The sequence below is a fragment of the Rhinatrema bivittatum genome, chromosome 15 (genome assembly GCF_901001135.1).
Source record: "Rhinatrema bivittatum chromosome 15, aRhiBiv1.1, whole genome shotgun sequence".
NCBI classification, from domain to species: Eukaryota; Metazoa; Chordata; class Amphibia; order Gymnophiona; family Rhinatrematidae; genus Rhinatrema; species Rhinatrema bivittatum.
In genome coordinates this window covers 57,119,855-57,133,201 of record NC_042629.1, presented here as the reverse complement: position 1 = coordinate 57,133,201, position 13,347 = coordinate 57,119,855, and the positions used below count along the sequence as shown (strand labels likewise).

General features: G+C 46.3%; 1 protein-coding gene and 1 long non-coding RNA gene across 7 annotated transcripts in view; one reads left to right on the top strand and one right to left on the bottom strand.

Annotated features, from left to right (window-relative positions):
• The window catches only part of LOC115076696 (chloride channel protein ClC-Kb-like), a 50,733-nt gene that overhangs the window by 29,370 nt on the left and 8,016 nt on the right, over nt 1–13,347 (bottom strand). For all 6 annotated transcript variants that reach the window (XM_029578427.1, XM_029578422.1, XM_029578424.1 and 3 more), the window contains 6 exons: nt 12,151–12,279; nt 9,898–10,026; nt 8,734–8,873; nt 7,985–8,062; nt 6,476–6,554; nt 592–717 (listed from right to left, as the gene is read on the bottom strand). In XM_029578427.1, the coding sequence (XP_029434287.1) occupies nt 592–717; nt 6,476–6,554; nt 7,985–8,062; nt 8,734–8,873; nt 9,898–10,026; nt 12,151–12,279 (681 nt within the window). The remainder of the gene's footprint in view (nt 1–591; nt 718–6,475; nt 6,555–7,984; nt 8,063–8,733; nt 8,874–9,897; nt 10,027–12,150; nt 12,280–13,347) is intronic.
• Nucleotides 6,214–13,347, top strand: part of LOC115076699 — an 11,875-nt gene continuing 4,741 nt past the window's right edge. The window contains exons 1-2 of the long non-coding RNA XR_003852843.1: nt 6,214–6,328; nt 10,208–10,482. This is a non-coding gene — a long non-coding RNA (uncharacterized LOC115076699). The remainder of the gene's footprint in view (nt 6,329–10,207; nt 10,483–13,347) is intronic.

Genomic DNA, 13,347 nt, shown 5'->3' with positions numbered 1-13,347 from the left:
TGAATAGTTAAATCCTCTCCCATCTGATTCAATTTAAATTTAGGAAGTTTAATCAGTACCCACAATCCCCCTCTACCCTGTCCAATGCCAGAAACTGGCAGATTGCAGTCCTCTTTTGGGGTAGATGGGGATTTGGGGGGGGGGTGGGGGAGTCAGTGTAGGAGGTCTACATTAGGTGTTTTATGGAGGAATCTTCCTAAATTTCTCCTCCCCTAGCCTAATCCCTCCCAAGGCCTGCTCAGAACTTGACTGACTGAAGTTAGCCGCCTACTGAAATCTAGGAGGTTAAATTTAGCTGGTTACCCTGGTCAATTTTCAAAGACTTTATCTAGTTAGCTAGGACCTTACTTAACCAATCTTATCCTTCTAAAAACTGACCCAATATAATTTCTTTTAAGCAGGTGCCTGGCACTATATTATTGCACTGATAACCTATATTACACAGGGTGTCATCTCTGCGTGCTGGTTTATATCAAAATCCCTTTAAGGAGGAGGGATACACTGAGTGATTAAACAAAGAAGTTCCAACTGGATTCTGCTAGCTGCAGGATCAGGACTGTTTCACTGCTGTCACACTGAGCCTTCCTTTACCTTGTTCACTGTTGAAAACAGCGAGTAGGCGGAACATGAAGGCCCCACAGGTGGCTGCGAAGAAGCCTCTCCAGTAGTTCCTGACCGCAAAGTGAGATGACATGACCTCAACACTGAACAGGACACCTGGAGTACATAGACAGGGGTGGATTAACTCTTAGGTAGTTACAGTTTGTTTTAGTTTGTACTATAAGGCAGTTGGGGCTATTTAAAAAGAATGGAAAATAATATTTTTAACATTTCCACCTGGGAGAATGGCGTTGCCCTGACCCAGGTCACCTTGGCATGCTGCTTCAGTCAAACACTATAAATTCAGTGTAATTAAGGTATAGTAACACATACTGTGGGTGAGGAACTGAGTAATAAGTTTTTATTGTCACTTATTGGGTGCTATTTAATAAGCTTATAGTATCACTCTTTGTAGATGAGGTGTTGTATAGTAAATGTATAGTATCAGACATGGTAGGTGAGTTGCTTTGTAGTAAATATATAGTATCAAGCTCTGTAGTTGAGATGCTGCATGGTGTTTAGATACTGTAAGGTGAGGTGCTCTGTAGTAAGTATATAGTACCAGACATTGAAGGTGAGGTGATCTTTAATAAATGTATAGTATCAGACATGGTAGGTGAGTTGCTTTGTAGTAAATATATAGTATCAAACTCTGTAGGTGAGATGCTGCATGGTGTTTAGATACTGTAAGGTGAGGTACTCTGTAGTAAGTATATAGTACCAGACATTGAAGGTGAGGTGATCTTTAATAAATGTATAGTATCAGACATGGTAGGTGAGGGGCTTTGTAGTAAATGTAGGGTACCAGACATTTTAGGCGAGGTGCTATTTAACAATGGATCAATATTCAAAATCTCTCCGAGTGGGGAGGATAACTGCATAATTTTCCCCAGTTATCTTTGAATGGATAATCAGTAACACTTACTCGGCTAATTATGTGGCTGAATATCTGGCTAAATCTCCCCACTCAAAATTTCAGCAGGTAGATCTGGACCTGCTATTTGTGCGGCCAGGGACACCTGACTGCATTTAGCGGTTAACACTGAGCATCATGTTAGCCACTTAAACTTGAAAGCCTCTCCCCAGAATTCCTCCAACCTAGCCTCTTTGTTACCTGGCTACATTTGTGCAGCGCTTACTATTTCAAATTTAGCCAATGGGGCAATATGTTTAACTGAATATTGACTCATAAGTTTAAGGTCTCACACGTTTAGGTGAGATGCTGTGTAGTAAGTGTGTAGGGTTCTCAAATTTCCTTTCCCAAAAGCCAGAAAAATGATATAACCAAGAGCACCACCCTGCCAAAATAGCCCTTGTGAAGTAAAGCACCTAGAGAGGCTCTGCAGTGAGTAGCTGAAAGGTTCAGGAGAGGTCTGCTGTGCTAGAAGAGTTTAAAGGCTGAGTCAGTTCTTCTCGTGTACCTGCGGCTGAGTAAAAGCTGTGAAGTGACCTCAGAGCACTGCTGCAGGAATTAGTTGACCCAGTTAGGGCCCAATTCTCCCATTCAGTGTCTGTGGGGAAAGACCTTGATGAATCAGGCCCTAAGGGAGATCATTTCAGTAGCCATTCAGGATCCATTGAAGTCTGCCTGACAAAGGTCAAGGGGGCTGGGACAGAAATTGACAATCACACCTGTTCTTCTTTATCGCCTCCATCTTAAGGGATCTGAAAGCAAAAATCCATCTTTGGGAAGAGGCTGAGGATGCAGCTGTTACCCGTATTGATTTGGGATGAAGACAAAAATCCAAGAATCTTGCAAGGTATGATCAAGTACCAACACTGACCGCTTGGACGTACCATGAAAGGAGGATTTTTATTTGTTCCTGTGTCACATGAAGATGATGTGGAGTCTATGTTGACATCTGCTGAATGTGAACCCTGCTTGTGACACAGTGATGAAACTATGATCGCTTACTTCTGTCAACTGTCTAGCTCATAAAATAAAGCAAAGCCCTGCTACATAATTGATGCCCATATTCAGCAGAACATATCCTTGGCTAACGCTAGCTGCGTAAGTTTCCTCAGATAATGTTTTATGTAATCAGCTATATTCCATATGGGGCCGATTTTAAAAGGTTCGTGCGAGCATCCATGCGCGCATAGACACGGCTATTTTATAACATGTGCACGTCGGTGCACGTGTGTTATAAAATACAGGTCCCACGCGCACATGCGCACCAGATTTTAATGTCTGCACATGCATGGGTGGATAGGTGGCCTTTGCATGCGGGGGGGATTTTAGAAAAATACATGCAGTGACGCGATCGGGTCTAAACCAGTTCTCTAACCCTATCTTTCCTCCCCAATACCTAAACCTATCCTTAGCTTTCCTCAATTTTTTTTATTTCAATACTTACTGCTCCTCTGGAGCAGAAGTTAACTCCGTGCGCCGGCCGGCTGCCAGCACGCACTTCCCTGGGACAGTGTCCAATGGCGCTGTTCCGGCCCGCCCCTCCCTACCGGACCCCACCCTCAGCCCACCCCTTTCTTGAGGCCTGGCACTTCTGCACATATCGAGAGTTACGTGCATGGCCAAGCCCTTTTGAAAATGCGCTCAGGATGCGCAGGGCCTGGCCACATGCATAAACCCCCGATTTTATGCGCGCAGCCAATTGAAAATTCGGGTTTATATATCCAGCTAAAAGGAAAAGAAAAATATCTGGCAGGCCAGAAATGGCCCAATCCTGCCTCACTCCATCCCCCCATGAAGAAAAAATTTGTCAGGAACATAGTAGTCTAATTATCCCTTAAGTTATCCCCTACTTAAAATGAGGGCATCTGCTCAAAGCTTTCTGTTATCCCTGCAGGAGAAGGAGAAGCTTGTACCTCCTCTCGTGATGTAAAAATGTTATGCCAGTCCCTCAGCATCCCCCTTCCACCCCATGATTTAAAAGGGCACTTCCCTCCCACTTACCAACTGTGAAAATTAATCTGCCAGAACCCTCCCTCACAGTCCCACTCTCCCCCTCATCTTGAAAGAAGGGAAAGCCTAGCCAGGAGGACAGAAGCTTGCATCTTAGCAGCTCTGTAGCCTGTGTTGTGAGGACAACACTGGCAGCATATACTATCAGTGTTGCTGACAGAAGCTTTTGAGATGATAAACTTATCCAGTTAGCAGGGGTAGATATTAAAAGCTCAGGGGTTTGTCTTGCTAAGTCCCAAACTTAGCTGGACAGATCCTTTTGGATTTTGACATTGAAAAGTCTAATGTCAGAGACTGATGCAGAAGAGGAAGTGAAGAAGACTGGGGATGAAGAAGAAAAAATGGAAAAGAGACCCTGAAAAAGGAATTAGAAGAAGACTGACTGACGAGGAAAGTGGAAATGTGAAACTGGGACCAACATGATTAGAAAAATAAACTGCCCAGACAACAAAGGTAGAAAAAAAATATTTTTTTCATTTTATTGATAGCCTGGTTTTCAAAAGCATTTACGTGCTTAAAACTGGGTTTTGCATGACTAAATGCACTTTACCTGTGTAAGTGGGATTTTGAAAATTGCTACAATTAATTCCATTGAATTGTCAATAGGTTTACCCACACTAAGTGCACTTAAGAGCATAAGACTTGTCACAATGGGTCAGACTCCTCCAAGCCCAGTGCTGTATTATTTTCTAGATTACACTGATATCAATGGACACTACTGGACAAAGGAAGATATTAGAATTTCTTAGTCAGTCCATGGAGCACACTTTTAAATTCAAAAGGACCAATTGTGAGCTTTTGCATCAGAGCTGAAGTGGGTGATACCTGTCTGGAACCAATGAGAGAGGCTAATGAGTTTTCTTAATGAAGTATAAAAGATACGGCTGCCTTTATTTATGGAGAGATAAAGCCATGTTTCTCAGCCCTCTCCCGGAGGCACACCTAACCAGTCAGATTTTCAGAATTCCCACAATGAATATGCATACTTTGGGGCTCCAATATATGTGAATCTCTCTCATGCATATTCATTATGAATATCCTTAAAACCTGACTGGTTAGGTGCGCCCCCAGGAGAGGGCTGGGAAACGCTGAGATAGAGGGATGTAGTCATACATAAGGTGAGGATTTAATTGCAGCTTCCATTTTGCTGGCTACTTATAACAAAGAAAAGTTTCAGGTAGTTGAAAGTTTTTCTTGTAATTATTATCCTAAGAAAATGACTTAGTACTATGACAGATAGTGAGGGAAAAGAAGGTAATTATCAACTGTTTCCTGATTTTGTTTTATTTCATGATAGATGAACAGTATTATTTATTTATATCCTGTCTTTCAGACATTCAGTACATTCAGGTACTGTATGTAGAACTGTAGTATTAGATTACCGTAATTTAGTTCAGGGAAGTTTCAGAAGATATGTCGCGATTTTATTTAGAATAGAAGGAATATTTTATTAGTGAGGGTTTGGACATCACTTCTGTGATGCAAGTTGATCCTGGGTCTACGAGAAGAGCTGGAAACCACATCAGCTGCTTCATCAACCATCTAGATGGCAGAGAAATTCATCTAAAGTATTCTGCAATCACATGAGATTAAACTGAGAATTTATGCTAATATTCTGGCCACAATTTAGGTGGGAATTTTGAAATTTTACTTGAACTGAACTGAAATATAGGATGGGGAAGTGATTTTCTGTTATAACTTACAAAAAGCTAATTTTCCAATGCTAATAAATGTTTTACAATAGTCAGGTATATTCAGTGGTGCTGCTGCCCCACTGAATATCCCATTTAAGTTAGTTGGATGGTATATCTGGCTAACTGAACTAGCCACTCAGTGGCTGAATATCGGCCCCATCATGTTGTTGAAATATGTGTCTGTTTTAATTCCTTGTGTTTTAACCATGTTTTTTGTATAATTTTGTATGTGATTATTTTATCTGTGTTCATATAAGGGTTTTTTTGTTAGCTTTTTGTGTATTTGTTACTTTTTATCCATTTTTAATTGTATCATCATCACTTTTACTCCTATATTATTTTATCATTTATTATTTGTTACAGTTTTTGTTGTTTCTATAGGCACTCTTAAATGGGCCTTTATCTGTAATCAACAACATGGTTGTACAGCTGAAGGAAGGCAGTTAACCAGAACATGGCTATTTCAGGTCTGTGACTGTATGCCTAACTCATGATTGTATCTATTCACTGTTTTTTTAACTTTGGCTGCAATATCAGATGGTATTATATAATCACTTTTCCTTTTGTGTGCAATTTATTTATTTTTAATACTTTATATTTTTATGGTATTTACATTTTTATGAATTTATTACATTTTTTAAACATTTAAAAAAATGTTTTTATCTATTGTTCATTAATTTTAATATCATTTATTATCACCAATAAGTGTGCACTTAGCCTTGTATATACACCACTTGGTTACATTCCTCAGGATTACATGTTTTCTTTATTAACTGAATAGCTTTTCATAAGAGAAGGATTATTTGTGGCTAGATTATTTAAAATATGAATGCTGCTATTGTCCTGACTGTGCTACATATGTAATTGGAGAAAGCCTCTTTGCTGTTTTTTATATCAAGATCCCATGTTGGACACAGTGACCTTGAACGAAGGTCTACACACAGATAAAAGCATGCTGTGACATCTCTTAAATGCTCATGTGAATGTATCTACTAAATTTTGGTTGGAATGCATAATTATTATTTTATCCGTAGCTATACCTGCCCTGCTACCAGTTTCGTTAAAGAAAAGGAGAATGTGGTAAGAACAGGACTATATACACGCGCTGAAGGTGAGGTGCTGTGCAGTGAGTATATATATAGTATCATCTCTGATCCTGTAGTAATTCCTCGAAGTAAGACTGGATACAATCTTGCAATCCCGCCTTTCCCCTATCCTCCAACTGCATCACTTGCCATGGTTGTAGCCACATCCTTACCACTGATGGGAGCTCCAAAGACGGTGGAAACACCCACGGCTGCTGCCGCCACCAGCATCTCGTACTGCTTGCTCTTATTCTGACAGAAGACAAAGGAAACGAGTCAGGCTTGTCTTTGAGAGAGAATCTGTTCTGCTGTCCAAACCATGGCCGCTCACTCGCCTTTCCCCAGACTCGGTATAGGATGGCTCTGCTTACTTCCACCACTGTGCAAAGCCGGATTTGCACTGCCGGCGCCCATAGGCCACAGGGGATGCTCCTTCCCCCCTCTCCTGAGATATTTGGGGGGGGGGGGGGGAGGTCAGCTCCCAGCTGCTTACCTAAAGTGGAGCTGTCCCCACCCTGTGGGTAGCAACAGCAGCAATTTAAAGGAAATCAGGCGCGGGGCCTGCAGCCCGCAGCTGCGCACTCAAGGCCCTACTCCCTCCTCCCACGTGGGCTTCCTGTTACTGTGGAAACCCGTGCGCGAGGCAGGGCCTTGAGGATGCGTCTGCGGGCTGCAGGCCCCGCGTCGAATTTCTTTTAGTTTGCTGCTGCCGGCACCGCCACACAGGCTCGGGACAGCGCCGCTTTAGGTGTACAGTAAGCAGCTGGGAGTCGAGCCCTGCTCTGGTGCCTGTGCTGCCTAAATCCGGGTCTGCTGCTGTGGAGTAACAGTGGAGGTTGGGTGTTGGCACCTTTAAGGGAAAGGACTGGGAACACCCCAAAAAAGCAGAAAGGGGGTAGAACCCCCCTCATTTGGAGGCTATCTGAATGCTTGCTGCAAGCGAAATATTAACTTCTGAGGCTCTGAGTGTGTGTGCTGACATGAGCGCATGAGAACAACCACCAGGGGCAGCTTTATTAGGCGAGTGAGCTGCTGTTCCTCAGGCCTGAGGAGCATATCCTGTCCTGCACCACCCCCACCATCAGGCCGATGCAAGAAAGCGCTCCCAGCCTGGCGCACGGGTTTACGTGCAGTTGGATGCGCGTTTTGGATACGCTAGGACCAGCACTGGATGCAGTAAGGAGATTAGCGCATCTAAAACATGCTCCCTAACAAACCAGATAGCGCCCGCTGCAGGTTAATTACATGTAGATGAGGGCATTGTAGCTATTACCCCTGATGCAGTAAAGCGCTGGGCACCCGACGCACACTTTTTAAAGTGGCAAATGTGACTCCAGCCTCGGAGCTGAGCAGTCAGCTTGCAGTCAAGGGCTCATGATAGGCTCTCTGTGTTGTGCTACGAGTGTCTTCCCCCTTGTGGTATCGTCGTGACACTATAATTTACTGCTTTTGGTGAAGAAAACTATTGAGTGCTACAGGCATTCAGTTCTCCGTTCGCGTGCCCTTTTTTTTTTAATGCTGCCTCTCATTTAAATATTGCACCGGGCGCCCAGGGGATGTGTCTGCGCGTGCCTTAGAAAAACATTCTCTGGGCACATCTTCTTGCATGAGCCCCTGTGGCTACAGAGATCCCTTATCACAACCAGTGGGAGAGGGCTCAGCCTCCCCAGCTGCAGTCTCACCTCATAGTCGCCGGTAACGGAGGACCTCATTCTTCCTAAGTAAGCAGCAATCATGCTGGACAGGTGCACAAAAGGACCCTAGACGGCAGGCAGAGAGGCATCGCATGGTTTACATCCACAAGGCAAGCTTTGTCTATGATAACAATTGCAGGTGCGCAGTGGTCAGCGGCTCGTCTGAAGCATCCCATCCCGGCATCCAGACACACAGAGGGTCATTTTCAAAAGGCATTTGCCCACCTGGGGCAAATGGGCTGACTGGAAACTCCCCGAATGCAGCTAAAAGTGGGTGCAGCTTCCACGGCACAGGTATATTTAGCAGCACCGAGAAGAGGGGATTCCTGGGGGTCACGCTTGGGTCAGGGGAGGAAACCGGCACGCATGCATTAGATTTTCAAATGTAGGCCCCCTATTTTACATCCCCTTCCTCCGTTTGATCACCAATGCAAGCAGCAGCTGCAAAGCACGTGCGTGGTCTTGTACACGTGCACGTTACACCAGCTGACTGTCCGAGAGAGAGACAACCTAGGTTACTCTCTCTTTGAAAGCTGAATGTATGAGCGCTAAAAGTGCCCGCCCACCCCCTCCGCCAGAACAAGAGCCCGCAGATGGATCAGGCTGGAGAAAGCACTCCCATTTCTGCCCTGTCCATGACACCACCCACTTCGCGCTCGCAGTCTGAAAACCCCGCCGATGGCCTGACCCCCGTGGTTGCAAGGGGTAATCAGATGGCCGGCGCCGCAGCCACTTACCACTTTTCCAAGGAAGATGGTGCTGCCGGCTGCCAGGGTGCAGGTCAGCCCCACCACTTTGGCTCCGAAGTTCTTGATGGTGAGGTATTCCTCCAGAATCACTCCGGTGAGAATGGTCTTCAGTTCAGGAATGCCTGAGCCTGGAAGAAGCAAGAAGAGCCATGCGGGGATGGGACAGAAAACTCCCCTGCAGGTAGAACATCACCCAAGCCCTTCAGGGGGGGGGGGGGAGAGGGGCATGGGCTTTGTGGTCAAACGTCCGTAAATAAGTCCCAGCAAGGTGAAACAAACATGAGCCAGGGCCAAGACCTCACAGGAGAAAAGGTGCTCCTTCCTCCAAGAAAGACTGAAATCCTTCAAGCGAGCAGGCTGGCAGCTGGGACACATATTTTGCCTGGGGAGATCGGGCAGACTGGACAGGCCAATTTGGGGGGGGGGGGGAGGAGGCTTGATCTGCCATCATCTGCTATGTCACTGTTTACAATGTGCCAACACATGGAGCTTCTGAACTGCTTTTCGCAGCCAGATATTTTGTGTTAGTTAAACTTCTATCCATGGGCACAGTAACAATAAAATCACCCTAAATGGAGGAAGGGGTACCAAGCTGCAGGAGACTTTTCCAAAGGCATGTGGCTTCAGCTGAACTTGGGTTTGCTGTGCAGCAAGTAACTAGCACTACCACAAATTCAGAGCAAACCACCACCGCGGCCCTGTCTTTGTGCCCCCTGCAGTGTGTGCAGACTTCTCACTTAATCAACTTCCCTGCATCGTCCGCCTCCATGGACGTCTGGGTTGTCGCCCAGCTCTACCACCAACCTTGAACAAATGACTTCCGTGAGACACATAATACCCTGGCCTAACCTCTCCTCTGCTACAGCACCCGGAAGTGTTAGTAAGTCTCCGTACGGGTTAACAAGGGTCTCTGGGCTGGAAAAATAGGTAAAAGTGATTATGTTGACACTGCCAAACGCCATCACCATCATCTTTCTGAACCAGTGTATCACAGCCTAGCATCCTCAATCTTGCATGAACTGTCGCCACATCATCAGCACATATGACCTCCCTTTATAAGACGTCTTGTTTTGCACTGAGGGACCCCCCCAAAACACAGAGGAGAGATCCAGAGGAGATCAGGGATTGCTATTCACCGGGTACAACTCTCACCTCCTGAATGGGGTGTAATGCTCTGCGCAAAGCCAGTGGAGAAGGCTGTCAGGGCAATTGGGTAGACTGTCCAGGACAAGTATTTCAGCAGGAAGTGATCTCCAAGCTCCTGGTAAAGCCACTTGTGAGCTGAAGGACAAGAACAAGAAACACTGGTTAAACCGCACACTCTTTGGAGCAGAAAACATTTTCATTATACACCCTGAATTGAGGGTTAAAGGTGTACACCTTGCAAAATCTCCAACTCTCTGGAAACTGCCTTGGTTTATCATCTAAGAACTGCGGGTAACTATTTTTTTTTCTTCTGCAGGATGAAAAGGAGCAAGGCGAGAGAGCATGCATGAGGCTCCCAGGGAGGAGCAGGATTGTTCATGGTGACTCCCTGATGAGACCTGAATGATGAAAAGGGTTGGATACTGCCCATGATGGCAACCTGATGAGAGAGGACCTTTAGTCCTGCTTTTCCTTGATGGGGAAAAGGACTACTAGTTCCAGAATGCACCAATAATGAGGGTTAAAAGTATACGTGGCAAAATCTCCAACTTTCCAGGAACTACGTATTGGATGGTTTATCATCTAAGACCTGTGAGTAATTATTTTTCCTGCTGTTCCTGGAGGAAGGTCAGGATCCTCCTCCCTGACCAACTGAGAGGCTACATTCTGTCTTGGGTGTGACACATTTTGAATGTGTGCCTGTTGGGACATATTACACTATTCATGTGCCTGCATGTAAACCGTTGCGATGGTATATAACTTAGCGACGGTATAGAAAAGATTTTAAATAAATAAATAAATTCAGATGTTACCTCACTTAGGGCCCTATCTCTACCAAGCATTTTCCCATAGGCACACAATGGGAGAAAGCCCCTCAGTTATGTATTCCCTGTACCCTCGCACGCTGATTACGTAATCTCATTAGCCTCACTACCTGTCTTGCAGCCACTGTAGAAGACCCTCTTGGTCTTCACCAGATGGGGGCCTAGTTTAAGCCCTGGGTCAGGAGAGGGGGGTGCATTATTCTGAACAGCGCCTCCTTTCAGGCTTGCTGGAATGGTGAGCTCCTGTTTGGGTATGGGGGGGGGGAGGGCATGTGTGAGTAGAGTGAGGGATGAGGCATTTTTGGTGGGAGTTTGCAGGGGAAGGAAGCTGTTTTTCTCCTGTCTTCTTTTTTTTTTTTTTTTTAAGCCTTCCTTGCCCAGTGCACTCCCTACCTGGAAGGGCCTGCCCATTGCATTCAGTGCAACTACCTCTAAAAGTCATCATTAATACCCAGGGAAAGGATTCCACCTACACGCCTTGGGCCCTGAAGGTCAGCCTCCCCCCCATTAGAAAAGGATCCACGCCCTGGGGCAAAGGACTGCTGGCTGTACATTTGGGAACCCCGGGACTGAGTGTGGCTCCCCTGCAAAGTTCAGCCGACCCCCCCCTGAATTGGGGTTGCACCCTTATTATCCTACATGCCAATTTATTAAGCATGTTGCACTATAATCACTTGCGATAGTGTATTAATTGTATCATTTGTAGCAGACCTTGAACTCATAATTCGAGGAGGAGGAGGATGATGGCCCTGATTGTTGTTAATGCTTACTGTCTAATAATGGAAGTTACCGAACTTGGCTGAGGATGGGATCTGTAAATTTCCTTCTGCTTCTGCCAATAAACTCTGCACTGTGTGGAGCCCCAACTGTGGCTGGTTCTGCCTGGACATTTTACAAGGAGTCAGTCCGGGGGACGAGCGCATCTGCAGGTCGCTCTGAGCCAGTTTCCCGAGCAGGGCAGCACAAGAGAGCTAACCCCATCTACCCAGGGGGGGTGTTCTAGTCCACCCTTTTCAGTGAGAGGTTCTACAGATCCACTGCACCGTGTGTTCAGCTGAGACCACTAATACTCGTGTACTGGAGACTTACTCCCAATCTGGGGTTACACCATAGTATCCCTGAGGCACAGTCTTATCCATTTCTTGTCAGACCACAGGCCTCAGAGGGCCAGACTGCTTTAGGATTGAGGGGGAGCCGGGACCCTATCTAGAGTCGTGGAGCTGCATCCATTTTAGCCCCGCCAAAGCAGACGTACACGTGCCATGGTGCACCAGGCTGGGAATTGAGGAAAACGGGCCTGACCTCAAGTTCCACCCACCTAGCAGAGTCCCCAGGGAAGTTCTGTCCCCTCCCCCGGCACCTCCTGCCCCCCCCCCCCCCCCACCACACACACACACAGTTCAGAGGCTTCCTGCGGGACAGGCTTTCTAGTTACCGTTTTGCAGTTTAGCAACCGTGAAATCCATGGCGAAGCTGATCAGGGCCATGATTACTCCCAAGGCAAAAAGAAAGTACCAGTCGTCTCCGATGCGGAAAAACTGTCGCTTCACACACTGCAGGCACCCTGTGCAAAACCAGCAATCAGAATCATGAACACCGGGGCGATGGGTGGGAAGGAGTTCAGGGATTACCAGGGAGACAAAATGGACACCAGGGACCAGCAGGGAGAGAGACGTTCAGGATTAAGGACAGCAACAGGAGGGTCAGAATCCTGAAAACGGGGAGGGAGAGTCCAGAATCCAGGATCACCGGGGTCAGGGACAGCCAGAGTGAGGCAGGCCCCCCCAGTAGCATGAGGTGGTCAGTCAGGGCCTGCAGCCTGACGGGCAGGAGCAGCAGAAGGAGATGCTCTGCTCTCATGCATTTCACACACACTGCATTAGAAGACAGGGCTGGACCAGAAGCGTGAAGGGCGGAGAGACAGGTTAAAGCGCTGGCAGAAATCGGCTAGGGCTGAGGAGATGGGACTCCTGCTGGAAGGTTTCTGGACAGGAAGGCTGGAGGAAGGACCAGGGCAGTGATTTCCAGAGGCGGGAGGGAGGGCTCAGGCTGAAGCCGGGGGAGGGGAAGGCTGGTATTTGTGCACATATAGTCCTTCCCATGTAATTAAGAATTTGCTGTTCATCAAAACAGGCAACAGAGGTTGGGTGTAGGGCAGGATAACCTTTCCACCAACCTAATTATTAACCTATAAACTGCCACTTAAAGTGCAAATTATTCCAGCTGGCTGCACGTGTTCTGTTCAGGTCCCATTTCACCCAGCACATGACACGACACGCCAATTCATAACTACCACCAGGGCCCCGGTGCAAGGGGATTAAGCGCCCTAGGCACCTTCTGCCTTACCAGTTTCAAAGCAGAGATTTCCTTCCACATTCTTTAGGGCACATGCAGCTGTTTGTACATGTTACTTGTAACACATAATATATGTATTATATTTTTGCATTACTTTTATTTTAAGGAATCCGCCTTGAAATGTCTGTCTGTGATAAAGTGCAGACAATAAAGTTTTAATAAATTCACATTGAAAAACTCAAATGCAGTGGGTGGGTGCCCGAGAGCAGAGGCCTGAGCCTAAGCAGGACACAGTGGGCCAGCGGATAATTGCAAGGGGAGCTGGAGGGGTGAAAGT